Genomic DNA, 25,488 nt, shown 5'->3' on the forward strand with positions numbered 1-25,488 from the left:
TATTAATGTTATAAAATAGTAATCTTAAGGTTTTACTCAAATTAAGAATCATAAGTTTTACTAACCATGACAGACATCAAGAAGTTTAGATAATTTTTAATCACCTAGAATTCATATATAACTAGCATACCAATGGTAAAAAAGCCAACCAATCTAATGAATAAATAAAATGACAAATTTCTTAAAAAATTAATGGATGTTAAATCGGTTTCAACAAATAGAAAAAGATTGATATTCATATTTCACTCACATATTAGGGTACACAACCTTTTAAAAAAAAAAAAATTTATCAGTTTTGCTCCCATTGAGATACTAATTAACCGTATAGTAGGCAAACTGGGCAAATGTGAAGAACTAAAAACTTTAAAGGGGAATGATTGATGCAATTGAATGATTGAGAGGATAAAGTGTAAATACTCTTTAGTTTTTGCAGGGGAAATTCGAATTGCCCTTATTTGGCCACCACTTCTCTGACATAAAAGAGGAGGATAATTCCAGGAATCGAGCGTTATGTCATGGCCTCGTTACAGCTCCTATATTCCACCCCACCTCCCAGCTCCAAGACCACCTACTCCCCCTCCCGTCTAGACCTGTGCTCAACAATGGCCGAAATCAAGCAACACCATGCCCAAATCATCAAGTTAGGTCTCTCCTCAGACAACGACACCATAGGCCGTGTCATCAAATTTTGTGCCATTTCTGAAACCAAGGACTTGAACTATGCCCTCAAAGTTTTCCATACATTGCCTAGCCCAGATCCTTTCATATATAACACCATTATCAGAGGCTATTTGCAATCAAATTTGCCCAGAAACTGCATTACTTTTTATACAAAAATGTTGGAAGATTCAGTTATTCCCAACAACTTCACTTTCCCTCCTCTTATAAGAGCTTGTTGCGTAGATAATGCTATTCAAGAAGGCAAACAAGTTCACTCCCATGTCATTAAATATGGGTTCTTATCAGATGGTTTTGCGCAAAATAATTTGATTCATATGTATGTGAATTTCAACAATTTGGAGGATGCGAGAAGGGTGTTTGATAAATTGGCCTATAAGGATGATGTTTCTTGGACTACATTGATCAATGGGTATGCTCAACTGGGCTGTCTTGATGAGGCTTACAAAGTTTTCGAGTCAATGCCAGTTGATAAAAGAAAAAATTCTGCGGTTTCTTGGAATGCGATGATTGCAGCTTATGTTCAGAGCAGTAGATTTCACGAGGCATTTGAATTGTTTGAGAAGATGAGACTAGAGAATGTGAAGATGGACAAGTTTGTCACTGCAAGTATGTTGTCAGCTTGTATTGGACTGGGAGCTTTAGAGCAAGGAAAATGGATACATAGGTACATAAAAGAGAGCAGGATTGAAGTCGACTCAAAATTGGAGACGACAGTTATTGATATGTATTGCAAATGTGGGTGCTTGGATGAGGCCTTTGAGGTGTTCAAAGGGTTGGAAAGTAAAGGGATTTCTTCATGGAATTGTATGATTGGAGGACTGGCAATAAATGGTAAAGGTGTGGCAGCGATTGAGCTTTTGAAGGAGATGGAGAGGGAGAAGAATGTAGCTCCTGATTATATCACATTTGTCAACTTGTTAAGTGCTTGTGCTCATTCAGGGTTAGTTGATGAAGGAAAGTATTACTTTAGATATATGACAGAAGTTTATGGCATTGAACCGGGAATGGAACATTATGGATGCATGGTTGATTTGTTAGGTAGAGCTGGATTGCTGGAGGAAGCAAGAAAGGTTATAGATGAGATGCCAATGAGACCTGATGTCGGTGTACTAGGGGCTCTTCTTGGGGCTTGCAAAATCCATGGGAACATTAAGCTAGGAGAGGAAATTGGGAAGCAAGTAATAGAACTGGAGCCTAGCAATAGCGGGCGTTATGTGCTGCTAGCTAACCTATATGCCAATGCAGGCAGATGGGAAGATGTTGCTTATGTGAGAAAGTTGATGAATGACAGGGGAGTGAAAAAGGCTCCAGGCTGCTCTGCAATTGAATTGGAAGGCGCTGTCAACCAGTTTATTGCAGGAGGAAGGACTCATCCCGAAGCTAAAGAAATATATGCCAAGGTTAATGAAATATTGGATCGCTTAAGATCTGTAGGATATGTGCCTGTTACTGACGGAGTATTGCACGACATCAGCGAGGAAGAAAGGGAGAATCCCCTGTACTACCATAGCGAGAAACTGGCTATTGCTTTTGGTTTGTTAAGGGCCAAACCAGGGGAAACTCTTCGTGTCACAAAGAATCTAAGAGTTTGTAAAGACTGTCACCAGGTTAGTAAGTTAATCTCAAAAGTTTATGACCGAGAAATAGTTGTCAGGGATAGAAATCGTTTCCATCAGTTTAAAGGAGGAGAGTGTTCGTGCAATGATTACTGGTAGCAGATTGGGAGATTGAGCAACACCAATAACACATTTATACACGTCGACCATTGAGTTTTCCATATTCTGCAGCTCCCGCTGCTTTTCTCAGTTACAAAATTGAATTACCAAATCCACTGTCCCTCTGCTCTTAAAGTGAGAGCTGATCAAGCAAAGCTTATGGTCTCTCTCCACGAGAGAGTAAAGGTAAGGTCAACAAGCATTTTGAGAAGATTCTTAGGGGAACTCAATGGAGAGGTAGCCTGAACATTCACTTCTATAAGTTTGAAATGCTGGAAGAGGAGAGAAATGAGGGAAGATAAAACTGAATACATCCCATGAAGAACTGAAATTAGGAAGGCTACAAGGGACTGCAATCCTGCTTCAATACTAATTGGCTAATATCCTGAAACAATTCAGCATAGACAAGTATAAGGATTATATAATTCAAAATAATGTAGGAAGAGGCAAATGGTAGTTTAAAAAAAAAAAGCATCAACTTGGAAAGATCCAAAAGCTGAATAATTAAATCAAATGGACTAAGATCTACGCCATATTTATTTGCTTCATCCAAAAACTTTTACGAATATAGTGGCTTGAACTACCTCTGTCTATACATCAAAAAGGGGAGAAAACAAAAAGTCCTCGAACTACCCCTAAACAAGTCTAACTTTTGCAAATCCCAAATCGAACTAATTCGGTGAAAGTTCCTTTCCACGTTTTGCAGCAGCAACAACAGCATTCATCAAAATCCCACGAAATCCAGCCTTCTCCAGCTCATGAATTCCAGCAATGGTTGTCCCACCAGGTGACGCAACATCATCTTTTAGCTGAGCAGGATGCTTCCCTCCATTAATAGCCATCGATGCTGCTCCAAGTACCTGCAACAGAATCATCTCTAGTTGTTCAAGTGACATGAAATCTGACATGCATGTTTATTTGGGTTTAGTTGAATTTGAAATTCAAATTTTGCATAATTGTTATTCATTCAACGTTGACAGCATATAAATCTTTATACACTGCAAACATTTTGCATAGTTGTCAGTATAGGAAAGATTAATCCTTATAAAAACTGCAAACATATATCTGAGATGACCATGAGATTTTTAATGTCAATTTTCACTTTCATCAGAAAAAATTCAAAGGAAAAGGACAAAAAATATAACATCACATGATATAAGCTAGTGATAGATAAATGACATCATACTCAACAAGCAGAAAGGAGCAGCGGACATCACAGTATCAATGATATCTTACAATCGAGCCATTTGAAAATTAAATCTATTATATCCTAGAAAAAAGGAATATATTTCTGACACACAACTATGTACATATCAGGTCTTACATACTACACTTACTGTTTGAGAAGCTAAACCAAGCGCTAGTTCTCGAGGTAGACCTGCAGCAACACCTCCATCAGCTAAAGCTTCTATGGCTAAATAGATATAGGCTGGTCCACTTCCACTGAACATATCCAGAAAACAGAACTCCTAGTTAGACAAATCGAAACTAAATCTTTTTCCAATAAACTAAACAGCGCAAGGGCATGCATCTTTATGAGCACTATAGAGGCAGGAACTATTAACCCCTTTGCTGACACTAGGGCCTTAATATAAGCATTCAAATTATTCTTAGGGCCACATCTAAAAGTACAAGCACAATGTTAGGACCAAGAGAAAAGCAACATACCTAAGGCCAGTTATAGCATCAAAAAGCTTCTCATTAGCTCTCCACACCTTACCAATCGCTCCAAATAATCTAGATACCAACTCTCCATCCTCCTCTGTGGCTGTTGCACCCAGGCTGATAACTATATAAAGAGAAATAAGTTCAAAATAAATGATTTTGATCGCTGTATCTGATAAAGATGCTAATCATAAAGGAATATCTGTTTCAAGAGGAAGCTGAATGCTAAAGCTAATGAGAGAGAGAGAGAGGGGTAAAAGCAAATTTGTGATGATATGCACCTCAAACTGCAAAACTACTATTCAAAGTAATTAAGAAAGTTCAAAGGAATGAAATGCAATATAGGCTACAGAAGACAATGCTATACCAGATGCTGCCTGACCAATGGCAGCTGGAGTGTTTGGCATTACTCTAATAAACCGGGTATGGCCAGCCCATTCCTGTTCAAGTTATTCAACATATTCAGAATTGAGAAAACACATTCACAGTGACAGTGACATGATTCGTAGACTTTTTCTTCTCCCAGGTGGTAACAAAAAAACTACAAGAGCAAAAGAAACATGGTTTCAACATCTGAAATTTCTCTATAGAAATACTTTCATAATGTTGAAAAAAGAAATTATTTCTTTTTCTGAATATAAGCAAAGGAAAAGAGATAACTCATACAATCTGTAATTTCAGTAGTTTGATAGTAAAATCACCTAGCAAGGAACCTCACCAAGTTAAACACATACATATCAGTTCAATTTAGCAGCAAAAGATATTGTTGCCCGTTTATGTTCTTTCCTCAACCAAATACTGTGCTTGTTCCTAAGTGAATATAGAATAACTGAAGCAGCCCATGATCACCAAATTTAAGGAAAACCTTTGAAGTTCTCAACAAACAAGATTTTCAATCAATTAATGTAGGGATTTCTCCAACCACCATTAACATTGTTAAAGCAAACTGTAAGATTATAAATTTACACATCCATAAATCTACTTCAGACAACCCCGAATTAAGTAGAGAACAGCCACTTTCGCTACAAACAACATGGGATACCTTACCATATTTTTTCCTTATGTTTATAAAATGTTTCCAAAATTTCTCAAAAAGGTCATTGATCAAGATCCTCTTAACATGCTCGAAAGCTCACAAAGATTGGATATCCTATGTTCCAAATGTACCAGTAGTCATAAAGTTTGTATTAATCCTGGTAATGTAGGCCACTAGTAAATTAAAAACTAAATATTGTCCTGTGTTTTCCTTGCTACTTTTTCAGATAAGTCGTCTGCTATTCTTGCTTTGATTAATTATTCTGTGACATTATCTTTATAGAACAATCACTTGTAAACATGAAGTCAAATGAAACAGAAGGGCATGAAATAAATACATATACAGAAAGTCACCCAAAGAATCACAGAAGCATCAACTGCTGCACTATAAGACCATACCAACAAACAACTGAATAGTTAAAGTTTGATCAAGTGCACCAATTACTTTTAATTTTTCTTTTCCTGTCTCCTGTATAAGTGAACAAATATTTTGGACCACTAGAAATTGAAATCTAGGGACTTGATAGATTTATTTAATTTGTTGGAAGCCTTAATAAGGGAGAAGAAGGCTTCGACGAGACAAACCTGAAGATCCTTCAACTTAACTCCTGCAACTACTGAAACCAAAAGCTGCTTCTCAGAAAGAAGTGGTTTTAACTCCAGTGCCACATCCTTAACTGCAATTTGTAGATAGTCAAATTGTTAACTTCACTTACTTCAAATATACGTATGCCAAAACAATTTAAAAACAACATAACAAAAATGTTTACTCATCCTGCCTGAATAAATAACTTCGACAAACAACTTTGGGTGTTCAGTTATCAATTGTGAACAGTGACATTTGACTAATACAAAACATTAAATAAGTGCTATGCTGGTATCCCGCAAAACTTCCTAATATTCCTGGAAAGATGGAGAATTAAAAAATGTTCAAGAACCTGGCATCATTCTGAAATGCTAAAATGATTGCCAAGTTGTGCTTATAGTTAGTTTAGATTAGGAAACCAGCAGCTTAACTAACTTGGAAGAAGAAAATAATAGCCCCTTGTCAGCAAATCATCAAACAATATCATGAATTGAAGACGAAAATTAATCCAAAGAATGTATTTGCTTTAAAATCAAGTAGCAGCTTGCGAGGAGCTCTGGAGAAAAAACCCAAGAACATAGCTCAGATTGGAAAAGGCAAACTGGAACCGGAAAAGGTAAACTGGAACTGGAATTACCAATTTGAGGTTTCACAGAAAGTACGACCACATCACAGTCAGGAATTACCTGCTCTTAGTAAACATGAAAACGCAAGAAACATCAGAAATAGTTCAAGAATGTATCGCTAATCCAATGAAACACCACACAAGGTTCTATTAAATTCTATAGTTCAAAATTTTGACATGACAGAGTCCAAAAAAGTTAAATAAATAAATAAACAAATATAAAAAATCGACCAGGGAAATTTATTTTTTTTTTCAAAAAGGAAGAAAGGTTCTTCATTTCTTGTAATAACTCTACCTTAAAAAGGAAAATTTCACTCAGCAAATGGGCTAGAAAGGTTCAGATTGAATAACACGGCAAACCCACAACACAAAAAATGATCTTTCCGCTTCCCTTGAATCTCAACCAGCAATTAGAATCACTCAAACTAATGAAAAAGAAAATTGACGAAATTTTTACACACAGCATCCAAAGAATAATTTATTAAAGAAACCGGGAAAAATGGGACTAAATAGTCGATCAGCTTTCCGACGAGAACGTGAAGAACCTGATGATTGTGCTCGAAAACTGTGACCCCAAATGATTCGAAAGCTGAGCTGCGCTGGGGGCGGTGATGAGCAGTTCGGATCCGGGAAGCGGGTAAAACACCCGACTTGACAACACCGCGTGCTATGCTCTCCGCCATTTTGCCGGCACCGATGAAGCCGAGATTGTAGGTGTCGAGGGGAATCGGAGCCACGTTGCTGGACGCCATTTCTGTTTTCCGTGCAGAATAGGGATCGGAACTATATATCCCATGAAGGCACAAGGAATTTAAACTAACCTCAAAATACAAAAGTTGGTTTTAAGTTAGTTTCTCGTGTCCTTCCAAAAAATAAAAATAAAAAAAGTTAGTTTCTCGTGAGCACCTGTTAGGATATTCCATGAGTCCCACAGATTAAGAAAGATAGATTAATTAAATTTTATTTTAAAAAAAAGTAATGGATCCATTTGGATTAGTTATTTTTAAAGATTTTTTTAAAAATTTTATTATAATAATATATATGAAAAACTTTTAATGTAAATGGATAGAAGTATTAGAACATTTATTTCAACAGCAATAATGATGTTATATTGTACAATTCAAGACACGTATTAAAGTAATTATGAGTAAAAATGTTGATTGTATTCAATAAGGAAGGTTATATTTATTGATAATGAAATATATTAAATAAAAATATTTTAAAAGTTAAAATGTAATTAAAAGATGAATTATAATTTGAGATGGATGAAAAAGAAAAATAAAAATATTAAAGTAGGGGTGTACCAAATAATAAATCTAATTCCAAAATTACTAAAATTTTAATAAATTTGATTTAATTATTCCAATGGCAATGGTAGGTATTAGCTGTAGGGTACGGAATTGGAGACGAGAAACTACGCTAGTGGATCCCGCAATTTAGCTACCAATCAATAACAACGAGGAAGGTCCACTTTCGGAGGAAAGTAGAAGAGGTAGAATTGGCCATGTTATTAGCAAGAGCTGTTCGTTAGAGTCCAATAAAAAAAGGGCTCCATCCCTTTCTTTCCCTGGCCTTCTGGCAACCAATTTAGGCAAATGGGTCAGCCCTCACAGTGGGGGCCTCTTTTTATTAGGATACAAAGTAACCAAGTGAAGCTTATGAACAGGATTATCATTATCTTTATGCTCAAGTATCAACCTTCGCGTTCTTCGCGTTCTTCGGGCGGACTTCGCGTTCTTCATTAAGGCGCCGGTCCTGGTTTCGATTCCGAGCTTGGACAGCCTGGGGTATTTTCTCGAGGATCGGTGGGGCCCGCTCTCCTCGGGATTAAGGGACTAGTCGGGTGTAGGCCCGGATACCCTTAACTGAAAAAAAAAAAAAAAAAGTATCAACCTTTTCCTTTTTTTTTTTTTTTCTCTTTTTCGGCAACTTCAATTATGTGGAGTACCATATTCAATCTACTGTTAAGTCTTAGCCTGGAGCTGGAGGCTGTCTACTTTGTTTGTGATTAGAATTTAGAATGCACTGGTCATGGCCAATGATAATTCTTAGATTTGTATCTGATGGATAAACTTTGTAATCCGAATTATTGGGAATAAATGGAAAAGTAGCAGTAGAATTAGAATACAAAGCAAATCTTGATAAGAATGGGGACCTGATCAACATGTAACCAGTATATGTATGCATCTAGTGTGTGTACTATAGAGCAGTGGCGGATTTAAGGTGGGGGCACTGAGGTCTCTCTTAAATTTCGATAGTATCCATAGAATTTTGATATAATCTCGAGTGTGCCTCTGGAATTTTTTTATGAAGGAAGTAAAAGAATTACGTGGTTCTTTAAGTTGGTTCATGAATTAATATTCTAAAAAAAATATGTGAACCATAAAATTCCATTTGAAGCAAGCTAAAAGAAAGGCTTTTATTTTAACTTGTTAGTGAATATTTTTTTTTTTTGGCTTAAAAAACTAGAAAAAGAGTAGATAACAAATTTTAATGTTGCTTTTATGCTACTAAGAATTTTTTCTGGCTCCGCCATTGCTGTAGAGACATGAATCATCATGATAAAGAATAAAGAGGCTTGGACCATTATAATTCCAGTAATCGATCATCCCCAATCCATCATTTAGTACGAATCCCCTTCCAGAAAAGAAAAAAAAAAAAGACAATCCTAATATATTGCGATTTAACATGCTGGATCGGGCAACTATATATTGCTGATCTTAGATAAAAAGAAACATGTATGAGCTTTTTCGTTGCTCTTAATCTCTCTGTTTTCTTATTGAACCGACCTTAATTTCATTAAGAAACGGGCTGGTTAAGCACTATATCAGACCAAGTCCTTCTCACGCGCAATAGATTATGATGACACGTACCCTTAATTTAATAGTATATGTTAATGGTTAATTGATCATAAACAATGCTAGCTAGCTGGTCATCCTAATAACTAGTCGAGGTGTGTTTGTCTACGAGATTATTTGGGATAATTTTTTTTTAAAAAAATACCGTAACACTTTTTTGATGTAACGTATGTGAGAAAAAAAGGGTGATTGAAAAATATGTTGATGATTGATACAAGCAAATCGATGTATGTAAATAAGGTGTTTTTTTTTTCTTTTGAGTTTTCATGCATGGCATGGTAGTGAGATTAAAGTTGACGAGAGGAGCTTCATGCATCAACTCAGAGCCAAGGATCCAAATCGTGTTGCACTCGCATACGAGTGCTATAAAAGATATCCTAACTTTTGCTTTTCTGGTTTGTCAAGCTTTTTTTCTTTTGTAACTAGAAAAAGTAAACCATATAGCTGATACTATAGGTTATTTTGCTAGAGATCTTAGGTCTGATTAGTGTGGAAAGATTCTTATCTCCTGCGGATTACTAGGAAAAGCATATAGAAAGTTAATTAGGGAATTACCCAATTGTGTAAAGTCTAAGTACTGTTGTGAATATTGGCACAAAAAAAGACAGAAGTAAATATGACATTTGTGTGTGTCTCTGCATGAATATATGTTGTAAAGTAGAAGTTTTTAAAAGATTTTCTTTTGAAGAAAATGAAATACTAAATGAATAGATAGTTTTTAATTCAAGACAAGTTGACGTACAGGATTAAGTGGTTGAAAAAGAAAAACATTATGTGGATAAATAGTTGTTCAATCCTAAACTGATTCAATGTTACTCTATAATAACAAAGGAATAAAAATCTAATTGTAATCCAAAGATAGAATGTTGCATTATGTTCAATTAAATTTATGTCCAATTAAGATGACTTCTCCACATGCGCATTAATTGTGTTAGTAAGGCTTCCTAGGACACTTTGTTTTTTTTTTCTTTGCTAAAAAAAAAAAAATGTTTTGGTTCTCAAAATTAGCCTATTAAGTTTATCAATTCATATTAACTGAATAAATACAAGTTTGTGTTAAGCTTTAGTAAAACGTCCAATGCAAGTCCTTCCTTCTTTTATATATATATATATATATATATATATATATATATATATATATATATATATGTATATATGCATAGCAAGATACATACACACAGTGGAAGGGCCTTGCAGTGTGTTAGTACCAATTTTACACATTTAAATACTTATTTCTTGACTTTCAATACTATAAAATTTTCATACATATATATGTAAGTGTAAGTGGGATGTCTCGAAACCAAACCTCTTATGTACACTCTCTTTTTTCGTAACACCCAACCCATCCCTCTTCTATAAGTTATAAAATTTTCATGTATAAAAACTTATTCATACAGTGTTTGTTATATAAGATATGTCTAATGAGTTGTTGAAAGAGACAAGACGGTTGCATCTAACTGATCTAAGAAATTATGAAAGTGATTAGAGTGACCACGAGTGCGATTGTTTATATGGAATGCTTACATTATATTAACACTTGCCCTATAGAAAAACGCTTTAGATACGGCATTTAAAATTAAGACTTGCTTGTAGAAAAACCTTTTTGAATATATTGTGGTTATGAACTGAATTACCGTACAAGGACCGGTCTTGCCCGAGGGCTGTACATGGACTAGTTTGATTAAGGCTTATTTGGTGTGATGAAACGGGATTAGCTATACATGGATTAATTACCATGAGATCATTTGACTTAGACATTTTTCATCCTCTATAAAGAAAAGTTGCAATTTAAGTTTGGTTGGTATTGGATTATTTATGCAATGTTCCATAGAAGGTCTATCGAAAGCTCTTTTCGCTATCGGTTTCAAGTTTCGAATCTTGAGTCTGATAATTAATGTGGAAAGAAGGGTGAGAGGTAAAAAAAAAAAGGGTCTAATGTCATGTTTGATAAATATAGAATTGATTTAATAATAATAACCAAAAATAGGTCAAAGTAACTTTTGGAAACAGATCATAACATTTTCCCTAAGATGACATGAGCTGAATGAACCATAAGACATTAGAGATAAAAAAAAATGCAAGTAAACCAACAAAACAATAATATGTTTCCGGACTAAGTATAGCTCGACTTTCTTTTTTAGTTGAAAGGGAGATTGTAAACTTTACGAGAAGAAAAGAGACAGAAAAGAAGTTAAAAGTAAGTTGAATAGACACTCAAAATCACTTGGTTAATATTCTAATCAGGGAGATTTGGTTGGATGGTAAAATTGGAGTGATTGTAAGTAGACAGTTTTAAATTCAAGACCTCACACTTAAAAAAAAAAAATCACTAATGATCAATAAAGTTGGATCTCGAGAGCATTAGCCAAGATAAAATGATTGGGAAACGTAGACAGCTGCGGTTCAAATAGGCCCGAACCGAACCAATGTGCATCGAGTTGTACCATTAAATTCACATTTCAAATGTGTGAGCCTAATCGACCCCCTAATCGATCTGGGAGTTCAACCGTGTAGTGGGCTTGGCCTCCCAACGAACTTGTGAAATGGCCCGTCCGGGACTGGTTCAATCAAAAATTTACTTGCACTTAAATATTCTCATAGGTTTGTCTCCAAAATCAGTTTAGCACATTTTCTTTGTGTCCTTAATCCTCATGCAAGTTAGCATATATCATGTTTGCATACGTGGAATTAGAAAAGTTTGTTTGAAAGGGATTCAACTAAAACTTAAGTATATAATTTAAAATATTTTTAATTTTTACGGGCACAAAGGTTTAAATTTACACAATTTTTTTTTAAAAAAATTTTCAACTTTTCAAAGGAGAAAAACCATTTTTTAAAACTTAAAAGCATGGGCTCCTCTCTGCCACCCCCTAATTCCACCCATGTACGTTTCATGTTTGCATCTCAAACTCTTCCTTCTTCCTTCCCTTCCCACTGATGATATATAAAGTCTAGCTTGAACTTAAAAATACCTAATTGAGTTGGGTAAATAGAAATATTTACCACAAAAAATTTACATTTTCATGGAGCGTGATTCTGTGCATTGAATAGATATTATTTTTCCCCTAAAGGACCTGCATAAGATTTTTACTTAAATAAACATAATCGACGCAAATTATTCACCGCAAGTTTGCTTAAACTAGTTCACTACAAGTTGCACTATGTACTAACTAGAAAATTGTCAAAATAGGTCATCATAGTAGGGAATATAAAGCCAGTTAGGGAAGGAATAATCGAACGGAACTGCACAAAACACAATTGCACCGAGTCCTTGTCCGAACTTCATCTTGAATCTCATTCGTTTGATGTGAAATACACTATACGTGGACATTATTTTGTCTGTGTACCCAAACATTCTGCCAATACTAGAAATGCGACATCGTTACCGGTGAGCATTTGGATCTGTTTGGTAAGCATGATTTGCAAAAAAAAAAAAAAAAAAATTCGAATATTATTCTACTTGTATCATAAGTACAACTTCTAACTAACATTTTATTTCATATATATCACATCATAAAAGATTTCATATGTGAAAGAATCCAATCTATGCATTAATTCAACCAAACCGCAAGATGCGAAGCAAGACGAGTATCCTGATAACTACGAACATTCCACGGGGAACGTTTCTACCATAAACTTCAGGGAAGCAAATCGATGCGCGGACACGCTGGCTAAATGAGGGAGGAAGCTGTGATGATCACACCCAAACTTCTTTCTTTCTTTTTTTTTTTTTTTTTTATTTATTGCTGTCTAGATTTTGTACTCCCCTTTCTTTTGGATGATTTAAGTGAATTTTCTACCTCTTGGATGACTGTATTATGAGAACTATTTTGTAAACTTTTATTTTATTTTATTTTCAATGCATCTCTAATTACCAAAAAATAAGTAAAAAGGTGCAGTGTGGTTTCCGAATGAAGCCAGCATAGGTGACGAGTAAAGCCCACGAAACAAAATTTTGGACTATATTTTCAGGAAGCAGGCTTTAAAGTTAAGAGCGTTAATAAATCTATAAAAGAAACTAGCCAGTCTTGTCGATCAAGCTGAACAAAAATATCAGAACTTATGATTCAGAATTCCTGCCCACATGCTCAAATAATTTTTGTCTAGTGTTAAGGGGGACGCTTCTACTATGTACAGAAGGTATTCCTCTGCGCACGCTGGATAGAATCAATGGAGGTTTAAGTGTTTAACAACTCGGTCTGAGACACGCTCGACTGATATTGGAATGTGGATGAGTCTAATCAGTTGGGGTGGATCAAAAGAGTAAATTAAGAAACGTACAAAATTAAAAGGACTGACTTGCAAAATAAAAGAATCCGATGGGTATCAATGCAATTCGTTAGTTGAAGAGATTGTACTTCTAATGCTTGCTGCATTCTTCTTTCTAACTATGGAAGACTGCGATGTTGAATATTTTCTTGGAGTCGCAGATAACGATCTAATTTCGTTTCAGGCTATTTAGACTACGTTTCTAATATTAACATTTTCGGCCCGTTAATATAATGGTCACCTAACTTCTATGCAGTTTAGGCCCATATAATTTATTTCATATTAAATGACTTTGTCACAGCTTATAATTACTAAGGATGCGTTTGATAAAATTGAAGTCTGAAAATTGGAAAAAATTATTCGTATACATGATTAATGAGGTATAAAAATTTTTATTTTGTTAAATGTGAAGGGACTATGGATCAGATTATGTGAAATGTGATTTGATAATTTTACCCCTAAAAAATGATCACGTACAATGTACATGATGGATTTTGGCAAAAAACTAGTAAAAAACCTAATAGGATTCAAATTTGACTAATGCGAATTTGTAAGGGTATAAAATTGTACTTTTAAAAATAAGGAATGAAAAAAATTATTTTATAAAATATGAGGGACGTTTTTGAACGATTTTGCTATTCATTCACTACCAACTTCATATTTGGTGAGTTATCTCCATGAAATCTGATACTAGAGTCACCCTTTTTCCAATTTGGGAAATTTCCCCTAACATCCCAGTATTTTGAATTTATTGATGATTGACTGACATTTGTTCTAGTTTCCAGCAGTTAGAAATAAAAGATGTACGGTAAGCAGATTTTAAATTTATTGATCCCCAATTAACACATTATCTTTATTAATTGATTTACTTCTTGGTTCTCAACACCATACTTTTTCCAATTTGGGATCTTCCTTTAATATGCATTTCGGTTTATAGATACAATTTCATCGTTATGCAACCTAGCCAAATTTATTTACCATTGAATCACACTTCTTTATTGGTCATTAATACAGTTATGATCGTATTTAGACTTAAGTATCTATATTACAATCATGCCATTCAAGAATTGCATTCCACTAAATCTAATTTTTCAAAAGTTTTCCACCATTTACATTCTTACACCTCATTTCTATGAAATAATTTAGTTTTTCTTTTTCTAACAGGAGAGGAGAATAACTAATTCTAATTGTGTATTAACATATGAAGTTAGATTACATGAAGCATCTGTGATGGACAAAAATACAATTACAACATTATCCGATTTTAGTTCTTATTTTGTCAATTTTGTAAATACTCATCCACTAATCATTGGTTTTAACCTCAACTTCAATTTCAATTACACTTGTAATCATTACTTATTATCGATTTTAATCTCAACTTGTAGTCCTCACTTATCATTGGTTTTAATCTCAACTTCGATTACATGACAGTTAATTAATCATTAGTTATCATCGGTTTTAATCTCAATTTCAATTTCATTTAGATTAAGATTATTATCATTTATCTGTAATCTCGATTCTAGAAAAAAAAGCCACTATGTCAATTATAATTGTGATCACTTATCTACATCTTGATTCTGGTTCAAAAGTTGCTTCCTTAATTATATTATCGATCACTCATCTGCAATCTTAATTCTGGTTATAAAGCCACTATGTCTATTATGTTTCCAATTTCCATCCACGCCAATTAATAGTTCTAATTGAACTCACTTTAGATTTTAGTTTGCTTTAACCTATTTATGTATGTTTACGATACTCATCCATATTATAGCTTATTATTGTATTCAAGTTCAACTTGAAGTCTGGTTTACTCAAAACTTCGAACTTGCTTAGATAATTACGGGCCTGTTTGGAACCTGAGTTTTTTGGGAGTTTGTCTAAAACTTTACTGTAGTGCACTGTAGAAGTTTTTGAAAAAATTTTGTAGAAGTTTTTGTCAGGTGAAAAACTTTTTTGTAGAAGTTTTTGAAATGTTACTGTAGACGTTTTTGAATTATTTTTAGATGTATTTTTAAAACATATTTTTGAGTATTTTATAATTTATAATTTTTATATTTTTAAACATTTATGCATTTATAATACATTTAGAAATATTTAGAAATAAATATATTTATATATTTATATAAAAATATATAAATGTATTATATTATATATAATACGTAATATACATATATTTATAAATTTATAAATGTATAATTAATATAAATGTATAAATTATAAATGAATATTATATAAATGTATAAATTATAATTTATAAATGTATATGATGATTATGTCTAAATGTATTAATATAATTAATATAAATGTATAAATGTATAATTAATATTGTTTATAATTTATAATTTTTATTGTTTAAATATTTATATGCATTTATGCATTTATAACACATTTATAAATATTTATAAATAAATATATTTATATATTTATATAAAAATATATTAATGTATTATATTATATATAATACATAATATACATATATATGTAAATGTATAAATGTATAATTAATATAAATGTATATATTATAAATGAATATTATATAAATGTATAAATTATAATTTATAAATATATATGATGATTATGTATAACTGTATTAATATAATTAATATAAATGTATAAATGTATAATTAATATTGTTTATAATTTATAATTTTTATTGTTTAAATATTTATATATATTTATGCATTTATAATACATTTATAAATAAATATATTTATATAGTTACATAAAAATATATAAATGTATTATATTATATATAATACATAATATAAATATATTTACAAATGTAATGATTGTATATTATTATAAATGAATATTATATAAATATATAAATGAATATATTATAAATATATAAATATATAATATTATGTATAAATGTATTAATATAATTAATATAAATATATAAATGTATTAGTATTATGTATAAATGTATAATTAATATTGTGTGTTAATATTATGTATAAATGTATTATATTATACATAATACATAATATAATTGTATATAAATATACATAAATATATATACATAAATGTGTAATATATATAATATGTATTATATAGATTAAATATATAATATATAATATTTATATAAATGTATAATTACATATTTATATTAATATTAATTTATATGGTATATAATATTTATATAAATATATAAAAATATATTTTAAATAAAATAAAATATTTATAATATGTTTAAATAAATATATAAATATATAATATTGTAAATATATAACGTATATAATAAATTTTTGAGGGTGAGGGACTCAAAAATTCAAAATTTTTTTTTTGAGGTTATTAGAGGCGCCGGAACAGGTGACCGGCGCCGGGAGAGGTGGTGGAGGCGGTGTCTGGTGTGGTGGGTTGGGTGAGAGAGGAAGAAAAATTTTTGAGAAATTTTTTGTGTATAGATTTTTGAAGTGTGTAGGTAAAAAACTTTAAAAAGTTTTTTGGGGTTCCTGTAACAAAAGTTGTTAAAAAACTAGTAGCTAAAAAACTTGGTAAAAAACTAGGGTGCCAAACAGGCCCTACATTTCCTCTCATCTCTATTCTTGGTACATCAATTAACAACCCTAATTGATTTCACTCCATATTTTAGTTTGCTTTAAACTATTTATGTTATCTTTATGATCTCTCATCCATATTGTACCTTACGTTTGTATTCGGGTTCAATTTGAACTTCGGTTCGCTCGAAAACTTTGATCTTGATTACATAATTACATTTTCTCTTGTCTCTATAATTGCTTGGGAGAATATTTGTCCTAACTTTCCCCACTTGAATAAAATTTAATCATTCATCAATTCAATCACTGACTACATCGTAATTTCAATTCTACATAAATAGTCGGTCATCAACCGTTAATTCGAACTTCGATTCGATTATTTATTTCAACATATCCAAGTACTGCCAAATTATTTATTTGCTTTTATTTTGCCTTTTTTTCAATAGCACGCACAAATACTAATTGGTCTTTGAGCTATTTTTTTCGCTAGTTGCCTCCAATTTGGAAGCTTGGAGCTACATTCAAATTTAATTTCATTTCCTGGGGTACATACAGAACACCAAAAATGCATAGAGGAGCATAAGTTCATTTCAGGTGATCCCTTGTGCAACATCCGGTTGTGGCCTGTCTTTGGTTGTCGCATTTAACTTAACTGTCCATTACTTGGCCCCATCTAGTTTTTTTTTTCCCATAACTGTTCATTACTTGGCCCATGTAGTTTTTTTTTTTTGGTCGATACGATAGATTTCATTTCTACATTTACCCCTATTTTATATTAAGAGAAGGAGGGAGCTAAAGAGGTGAAGGGAAATCTGGTGAACTACCACTGGTCTATATGCATTTGCTGACGAAATTTCAGAAAAGATTGGATATTAAAATGCAGGTCAAAAGATCCCTTAACCTACAGTCAAATAAAGCTTTAAATCTTTCTTCGTGGTCAATTACTCTAAGGGTGTGTTTGGTTCCCACAGAATTGGAGGCTTAGAATTAGAATTGGAGCACCAATTCCAAATCTTCGGTTTGAACGCTACCGGTGCGAGAGAATTAGAATTCAATTCGAATTCTACGGGCCATCAATTCCACAAATTCAATTCTTTGGCAAGACCTAAGAATTACAATTCCAATTCCACACTTTCACCTCCTATTCGGGTTAGTACGTGGATCCTAGATGGATTAAATCAGTAAATTTACGGGTCTCCATATAATGAACAAAAGCAAAACTGAAATGAAAGTCTCTCTCTCTCTCTCTCTCTCGTCACAGACCAACCACCGTTTCTTGTGCAGCTCTTTCTCCTCCGTATCTTCCTTCTCCGCCTCCTCCCATACTTCCTCCTCTGCCTCCACCTATACTTCCATCGCACCGTTCCTGTTTTCGTGCGCTGATGCGTTGGAAATTGACGGGCGTGACTTCAAGATGGCGGAAGTTTGTGGGGCCACGACTGCTAGCCGGGCCGTGGGGCTGAGGTCAACGGATGGGAGAAAGAAGATGGGGGCCATTGGTGGTGGGGTGGCCATGAGCAATCCAACGGCTGCAGCTATCACTCACGTGCTGAATAACAAGCAAGAATTCTGCAAGGGAGTGGAGGATTTAATAATGGTGTCTTTGGGCAATGGTGAAATGGATTGCGCTGTCGGAAATCACTGGAATTCTTCCCCGGCGGAGTATTCTTAGGAATGCTTTAGCACCAGCAATGTTTATTTACTATCAAATTAGACAAGACCATCATGAAGTTGAAATTTGATAGGAACCTATTCGGATTTAATTTAATATTAGAATGGCCATTTATTAAAAAATAGTAGTAATGTAAAATTGTGCTTTTCTTTCTCTTTTTTCTTTTGGCTAAAATCACTTTGTTTGCATATTCATCTATTAAAATTTCTTGTAAGATACAAAGTTCAAACATTTATAATAGGTACAAGTTATGACTTTCCTTCCTTATTCATATCATAGAGTAGTCATTTGATTTTCTAAAATTTAAAGTTCTTAACTTTAAAAAAAGTATCAAGGTTTTAACTTGATAAATATTAACTACATTTTAAGTTAGAATATACAATTATTTTTTATTTAATATAATTTAATTAAGAAAAAAACAAGAATAATTTTTTTTTGCAGAAAAGGAACTAATTTGTTTTTTTCTTTAAAGCTTTAGTAACAATTAGTTAAATGCAAGAAAAAATAAATTATTAAAGGCACTAATTGGCTTTTTCCTTAAAGCTTTAGTAACAATTAGCTAAATGTTAAAAAATTATTATATAGTAAAAAAAAAGAATTTTTTTATGTAAGAAAATGTTAGTTGGAAACAATTCTAATTTTTAATAAATTCTTCTCCCATCCAAACAAAGAATTTGGAATTCCAAATGAATTATGTATCAATTCTATGCATTACCCAAACAAAAGAATTCCAATGTTTTGGAATTCCAATTCATAGAATTCTAATTCTATGGAATTCCAATTCCAATTCAATTCCAATTCTGTAGAACCAAACGCACCCTAATAGTAGTTGGTTTTGGCCCATTAAGTTGTGTTGTCCCATTTTTATTGCTTCTTCCTACCATGCATAGATGACCACAACTTTGCTATGGATCCATTTTTTTTCTTTTATCAGGCGGGTCTTGTATACTTTTATTCATACTCCTATTCTAAGCCTATACTAAGGGGGGGAGGTCCAACGGAATTTAGAGAAATCGATGGGGACTAAACCACCATCGGATCAGACGGGTGCACTAAGCACCTGTATGGATTTTGAAAAAGTTACATATAGTGGCACATTGATGGGAGACAACCCTTGACCTCTCACCCAACCAAGACTTAAAGTCTTTGGTGGTGGCCAACGGACCAACAGCCCGTTGTTGGTTGCTATAAATCCTATTAAGGGTACTAAGACTAGTAGTACTAGGAAGGGAAAAATACAAAAAAACCCCATGTGATTAAGTTAACCTATGAAAAAATCCCTTATGATTTCAAATCATACATTTAACCCCCTTATGGTTTGAACTATTTTGAAACAGTAACGGAAATCATCAAAACTAACGGAGGGGGATGAAATGACATAATTATCCTAATATATATAAGTAATAAAAGACCATCTAGCAACGATTCTATTAAGCAAATTTATAGAAAAACCCCCTGTGGTTAAGCCAGTCTTGAAAAAGCCCCTTATGGTTACATGCTACTTTTATTTATTTATTTTGTGCATAGAAATAAGGCAAGTTGTATTTGGAAGTTTTTATCTATTTATTTTCTGTATAAAAATAAGGCGAGTTTTATTTAAAATTATTTATTTATTTATTTTATGTATAGAAATAAAGTGAGTTGTATTTGGAGGTTTTAGGTTGTTTTTGGAAATTTTATGAGTTCTAAGGAATTTAATAGGTATATCAGCTAAAAATTTGATTTAAAAAATTATTTTTCATGTCAAGCAACCTCAAACTTGTTAATTTAAATGATTTTTATCAAAATTTCACATTAGTTCAAACCACAAGGTACTGGATTGTATGATTTGAAATCATAAGGGACTTTTTTGTAGGTTTGTTTAACCACATGTGACTTTTCTGTATTATAACTTTAAGGGTATAATAGGTATATCAACTAAAAATTTATTTATTTCTAGTACAAATACTCTCAAAAGAAGTGCGTATATTTCAAGACTATTAATTCAGACGATTTTCGTAACTTTTTTAAATTAGTTCAAATCATGAGATATCAAAATGCAAGTTTTGAAACTATAAATGACTTTTTTGTATATCCCCTTAATCTCAAGGGGCTTTTCTATATTTTACCTTGCCAGGAATTACACGTAATGCATTACGGAAGCAGCAGAAGAATCTTGACGCATACGAAACAGCCGCCACTATTGACGTCCGATGCATTTTAGCACAGCAATTGAGCTGATGCCCCTTTATTTTTCTGGTGTCAAAAGTGGATTTTTGCTTTGCATCTGACAAGCAAATTTGTCCTTTTATACCTTTCTTCTTCAATTCTCTCTTTCTCAGGCACATGATCAACTGGTTCTTTAACGCTGTAGACCATTAAATTACATGGGCTTACGTGCTCAATTCTGCTCATCACAGACCTTAATAGAAAAGAAAAAGGGAAAAAAGATGGCTGTAGATCTGTAAGGTGTAAACAAAGATTCAAGTCATCTCAACTCAGAACACTTGGAACGGTTCAGAAAGTCCCCCTATAAGGAGATCTATGCCTGTAGATCTGTTCATCTTAAACTACCGAAAGTAAGGGGAAAAAAGAAAATGGCATACTTGTACCTTAAACAGGGAAAGAATTACTCGCAATCCCGGCCAAATTATCCAGAAGAATTGTTCCACTTCATTGCATCCAAGACACCGCACCATGACCTTGTCTGGGATGCCGGCACTGGCAATGGACAGGCAGCATCATCGGTGAGTCTGAGTCCTCTTTCTATTCCATAAGTAATTTGTTTTCCATATGATTGGTTTCTGTTTTCTTTCAAGAAAGTAGCGAGCCTGGTTAGCAGACTATAATGTAAGTTGATGAATTGCAGCTAGCAAAGATATACAAGAATGTGATTGCCACGGATACCAGCCAGAAACAGCTCGAATTAGCTTCTAGGCTTCCAAATGTGCAATACAAGTGTACTTCTCCAACAATGTCTGCTGAAGAGCTGGAAAGGGATGTGGCAAAACAAGCCACCGTGGATCTTGTGACTGTTGGCCAAGCCATCCATTGGTTTGATCGTCCCAAGTTCTACCAGCAAGTGCAGTTGGTTCTAAAGAAGCCACAGGGAATAATAGCAGCATGGTGCTATACTACCCCACAAGTCAATGCTAGAGTTGATGCTGTTTTTAATAAATTTTACTTTGTTGATTCTAGGCCTTACTGGCACCCTGGCAGAAACTTAATTTATGACAAGTATGAGAGCATTGAATTTCCATTTTTTCCGGTAGAAGGAGCTGAGAACACAGGGCCATTTGAATTCATGACTGAAAAATTGATGAGTTTGGATGAGTTACTTGCTTATGCAAAATCAGGTTCGGCATATGAAACAGCACTGGAAAAAGGTGTGGATCTCATGAGTGAGGACGTGATTGAGGAATTTCGGTCTGCTTGGGCCGAAGATGGCAACAATCAGAAGGTTGCTAAGTTCCCTATTTATCTCAGGATTGGTAAAGTCGGAAAATGAAGTATTAGGCTCGATCGGAGGTATACTGAGTGGACCCTTCATCGCATTGTTATCCCCCATCTATCATAGATCATAACCATCAACAACCCCTCCCTGGGGAATTCATGATATAGGTTGAATAAATGATATCTTGTTGAATTGCAATATAGGTTGCATTTTTTCTTTTCCAGAACTTTTTGCTTTTGTGGAATAAAATTCCTTATTTGAGTGTTCTAGGTGGATGACTTGCATCAGTATGTACTTGATCAAATTTAAATAAAGAATAGTATCTTAGGACAACGTAAATGTTTGCATAGGTTTTCAAAATGAGTTTGTATACAAATCCTATCACCAGTATAATCATTTCCAAATGAACTTAATGAATAGAAGTAATAAATAAATTGGTAACAAAGCACCTGTTTGGCCGTTCAAATTCTGGGCAAAAAATAAAATAAGGTAGTACCATATAGGCTACACTATAAAACAATCAACCCCAAACAAAAAATAAACTCAAATGAAGTGGCACGAAGAGGATGGTAAACTTTTGGCTTTATAAGTTTGGTCACTAGTAGAGTAAATAAGGATATTACAACAATAAATGTAGACATTAACACAAGCAAAAGCATAATTAGAAATTTTCTCTTTCATTGAAATTTGTGCCTTAAAATTTATTATAGTTTTACATATCGTTATGTTAGTGTTTATTTTTATCGTTTTAGTGTTTATTTTTGTTGTACTAGTATCTACACTGCATGGTACAGTTGAGGCTGGTATTTGTAGAGGCGTCTTATCTGTCAAGTCTTAACTGTACAACAATAATAGCAGACTCAGCAGTCGGAAACTACGAATGACAAGTTTTTGACCAAAAAAAGGAAAAAATAGGAATTGCACGTAATGGATTACGCAAGATTCTTGACAAGTATGAAGCAGATTTCGTCCACTCTCTGCATTCATGTGCTGAGATACCAAAGAGTAAATACCCAAACAAAAATAACGATCAACAAAAATTTCTAGTATCTCTTAATTAACATATAACAACAAAGTTTGATGTCCCTTTCAATTTCAGGTGTCAAGAACGAACTTTGCTTTGTGCTTTCAGGTTTACATGTTGACAAGCAAATTTGTTCTTTTTATATCTCTCTTCCTCTTCTATCCTTCCAATTACTTGTTTGCTTGTATACTACTATCTATTAGTTAGGCATGCATGTCACTCCAGGACTATATAAGGACATAAATACCTGTTCAAATTTGTTCACCCCAGATATTCAGGAAAAAAGAAAAAGGAAAAAGATGGCAGATTTGTTCCTCAATCAGGCAGAGCAATACTCTGTATCTAGGCCGAATTATCCACAACAATTGTTCCATTTCATTGCATCCAAGACACCCCACCATGACCTTGCCTGGGATGTGGGCACTGGCAGTGGCCAGGCAGCTTCTCTTCTCTTCGTCTTGTGCAGCAACTCTTTTTCTTGCAATTAGAAAGGCCAATTAAAAGCCTGAATGCATTGTATAATTTATATTAAATGATTTCAGCTAGCAAAGACATTCAAGAATGTAATTGCCACTGATACTAGCCAAAAACAACTTCAATATGCTCCCAAGCTCCCAAATGTTCGGTATCGTTCTACATCTCCGGTCAGGGGTGGCAATTTTCGACACGAACCTAACACGAAATTAATGGGTTTGGGTTGAGGTTTTGGGAATTCGGGTCAGAATCGGGTTGAACCCGATGAACCCGAAAAGAAAACAGGTCGATTTCGGGTTAACCCGTGGTGGCCTGATATGACCCGTTTACGAATTAAAAATAATTTAATAAACATAAAAATAATTTTATCTAATTAAACTAAGTTATTCTTTTTTTTCAAAGGCATTAATTACTTAATCCTAAATGAATTTATTTAATTTGTGTGAAGTTGAAATTATTATAGTTGGACAAATAATATATTATATTATTTTTTACTTTTATACTGTTTTAATTTATTTCATATTTTGTTTGGGATAAAACACTTTTACGATGTTTAATTTATTTTAGATTTGGTTTGGAATTATTTATTTAAATTTTTATTACTTGATTATGTAATTAGTTTTGTGAGAAATTAATTTTATTAGAAATTACAGTGATAAATTAATAAATTAAAATTAAGTTTCGGGTCGACCCGCCAACCCGTCAACCTGAAATTTTCAGGTTCGGATCAATATACCTGACCCGTCATGGGTTGACGGGCCAGGTTCGGGTCAACAGATTCTCTGACGGGTCGGGGTCTGACCCGACCCGCCAACCTGATTTAGACCCGAATTGCCACCCCTATCTCCGGTCATGTCAGCAGAAGAGCTCGAAAGGGATGTTGCAAAACCAGATACTGTGGACCTGGTGACCATTGCCCAAGCCATCCATTGGTTTGATCTTCCTACTTTCTTCCAGCAAGTGAAATTGGTACTGAAGAAACCTCAAGGAGTAATAGCAGCTTGGTGATACACTACCCCACAGGTGAATGATAGAGTTGATGCTGTGTTTAGACAGTTTTACTTGTTGATTCCAGGCCTTATTGGCACCCTGGAAGAAATCTGGTGTTTGACAAGTATGAAAGCATGGAATTTCCATTTTTGCCAGTAGATGGAGCTGAGCACACGGGGCCATTCGAATTCATCACTGAAAAATTGATGGATTTGGATGATTATCTTGGGTATGCAAAATCAGGTTCAGCATATCAAACAGCACTGGAAAAGGGTATTGATCTCTTGAGCGAGGATGTGATTGAGGAATTTACGTCTGCTTGGAATGAAGATGGCAGCAATAAAAAAAGTGTTAAATTCCCTGTTTATCTCTGGATTGGCAAAGTGGGAAAGTAAATTATTTGGCTTCTCCTGGGTTCATACTTCATAATAGATGACTAATCCCATATCATTTGCCGGCGGAAATTAAGGTTAAGGCCTCAGTAAATTTAGCTTTTGTCCTCTGTCACCAGACATTTTCTTCGGTGGAATGGGTTAGGTTTTATCGCTAATTGCACAATAGATATTTAACCTTTCTCTGGTGCTCTTCAATTTCCTGCATCTGGATTTCCACTTTTACAAATAGTATTTGAAAGAGACTCAAAACAAGTTCACAACCACTTTTTGTCTGGTATACACGCTTTTGTATAACTGTTGCAGTAATATTTTTCATGAATTCTTTCAAACAATAAAATCCAACGGACCTGATGGTCGTCAGTGAATAACCTCTAACCATGAAAATATGTACTTAAAGAAAGAAATATAGGAATGGGATTAAGCCAAGGGAAACTTAAAACCTTCACAAAACGAAGTTACACTCATAAATACTTAATCAAATTATGAAATTACTTGGTTCTTGCAATTAACTTGGTTTTCTCTGTTGGATGTTGTCATGGATGAACTGAAGGAGTTGACCAACATCA

At 33.6% G+C, this 25,488-nt stretch overlaps 3 protein-coding genes and 1 pseudogene across 3 annotated transcripts; 3 read left to right on the forward strand and 1 right to left on the reverse strand.

Moving 5' to 3' along the window:
* Positions 1 to 459: 459 nt before the first annotated feature.
* Positions 460 to 2,460, forward strand: LOC113692469 (pentatricopeptide repeat-containing protein At5g48910-like). The gene has a single exon (XM_072053231.1). It carries the CDS (start codon positions 516 to 518, stop codon positions 2,394 to 2,396), a length of 1,881 nt encoding a protein of 626 aa, XP_071909332.1. The 5' UTR covers positions 460 to 515; the 3' UTR covers positions 2,397 to 2,460.
* Positions 2,461 to 2,900: 440 nt separating this feature from the next.
* Positions 2,901 to 7,186, reverse strand: LOC113691709 (pyrroline-5-carboxylate reductase-like). Its single transcript, XM_027209980.2, has 7 exons — positions 6,853 to 7,186; positions 6,320 to 6,368; positions 5,682 to 5,773; positions 4,429 to 4,501; positions 4,065 to 4,185; positions 3,734 to 3,839; positions 2,901 to 3,256 (listed from the first exon to the last, which is right to left on the reverse strand). The coding sequence occupies exons 1-7, from the start codon at positions 7,057 to 7,059 to the stop codon at positions 3,068 to 3,070; spliced, it is 837 nt and encodes a 278-aa protein (XP_027065781.1). The 5' UTR covers positions 7,060 to 7,186; the 3' UTR covers positions 2,901 to 3,067.
* A 13,739-nt stretch (positions 7,187 to 20,925) lies between these two features.
* Positions 20,926 to 22,314, forward strand: LOC113692351 (uncharacterized). Its single transcript, XM_027210748.2, has 2 exons — positions 20,926 to 21,332; positions 21,455 to 22,314. Exons 1-2 carry the CDS (start codon positions 21,183 to 21,185, stop codon positions 22,091 to 22,093), a joined length of 789 nt encoding a protein of 262 aa, XP_027066549.1. The 5' UTR covers positions 20,926 to 21,182; the 3' UTR covers positions 22,094 to 22,314.
* Positions 22,315 to 23,362: 1,048 nt separating this feature from the next.
* LOC113693091 (uncharacterized) lies at positions 23,363 to 24,963 on the forward strand (annotated as a pseudogene).
* The last annotated feature ends 525 nt before the right edge of the window (positions 24,964 to 25,488 follow it).

This window comes from Coffea arabica, chromosome 6c, assembly GCF_036785885.1.
Source record: "Coffea arabica cultivar ET-39 chromosome 6c, Coffea Arabica ET-39 HiFi, whole genome shotgun sequence".
Taxonomy (NCBI): domain Eukaryota; kingdom Viridiplantae; phylum Streptophyta; class Magnoliopsida; order Gentianales; family Rubiaceae; genus Coffea; species Coffea arabica.

Bases quoted from the DNA above. Each gene is read 5' to 3' on its own strand.
- LOC113691709 (XM_027209980.2), bottom strand. From the start codon at position 7,059: ATGGCGTCCAGCAACGTGGCTCCGATTCCCCTCGACACCTACAATCTC. The intron at 4,186-4,428 runs GTATAGCATTGT...CTCTTTATATAG, and splicing joins CATTGGTCAGGCAGCATCTG to TTATCAGCCTGGGTGCAACA. The intron at 3,840-4,064 runs GTATGTTGCTTT...GGATATGTTCAG, and splicing joins GATGCTATAACTGGCCTTAG to TGGAAGTGGACCAGCCTATA.
- LOC113692469 (XM_072053231.1), top strand. From the start codon at position 516: ATGGCCTCGTTACAGCTCCTATATTCCACCCCACCTCCCAGCTCCAAG.
- LOC113692351 (XM_027210748.2), top strand. From the start codon at position 21,183: ATGGCATACTTGTACCTTAAACAGGGAAAGAATTACTCGCAATCCCGG. The intron at 21,333-21,454 runs GTGAGTCTGAGT...GATGAATTGCAG, and splicing joins ATGGACAGGCAGCATCATCG to CTAGCAAAGATATACAAGAA.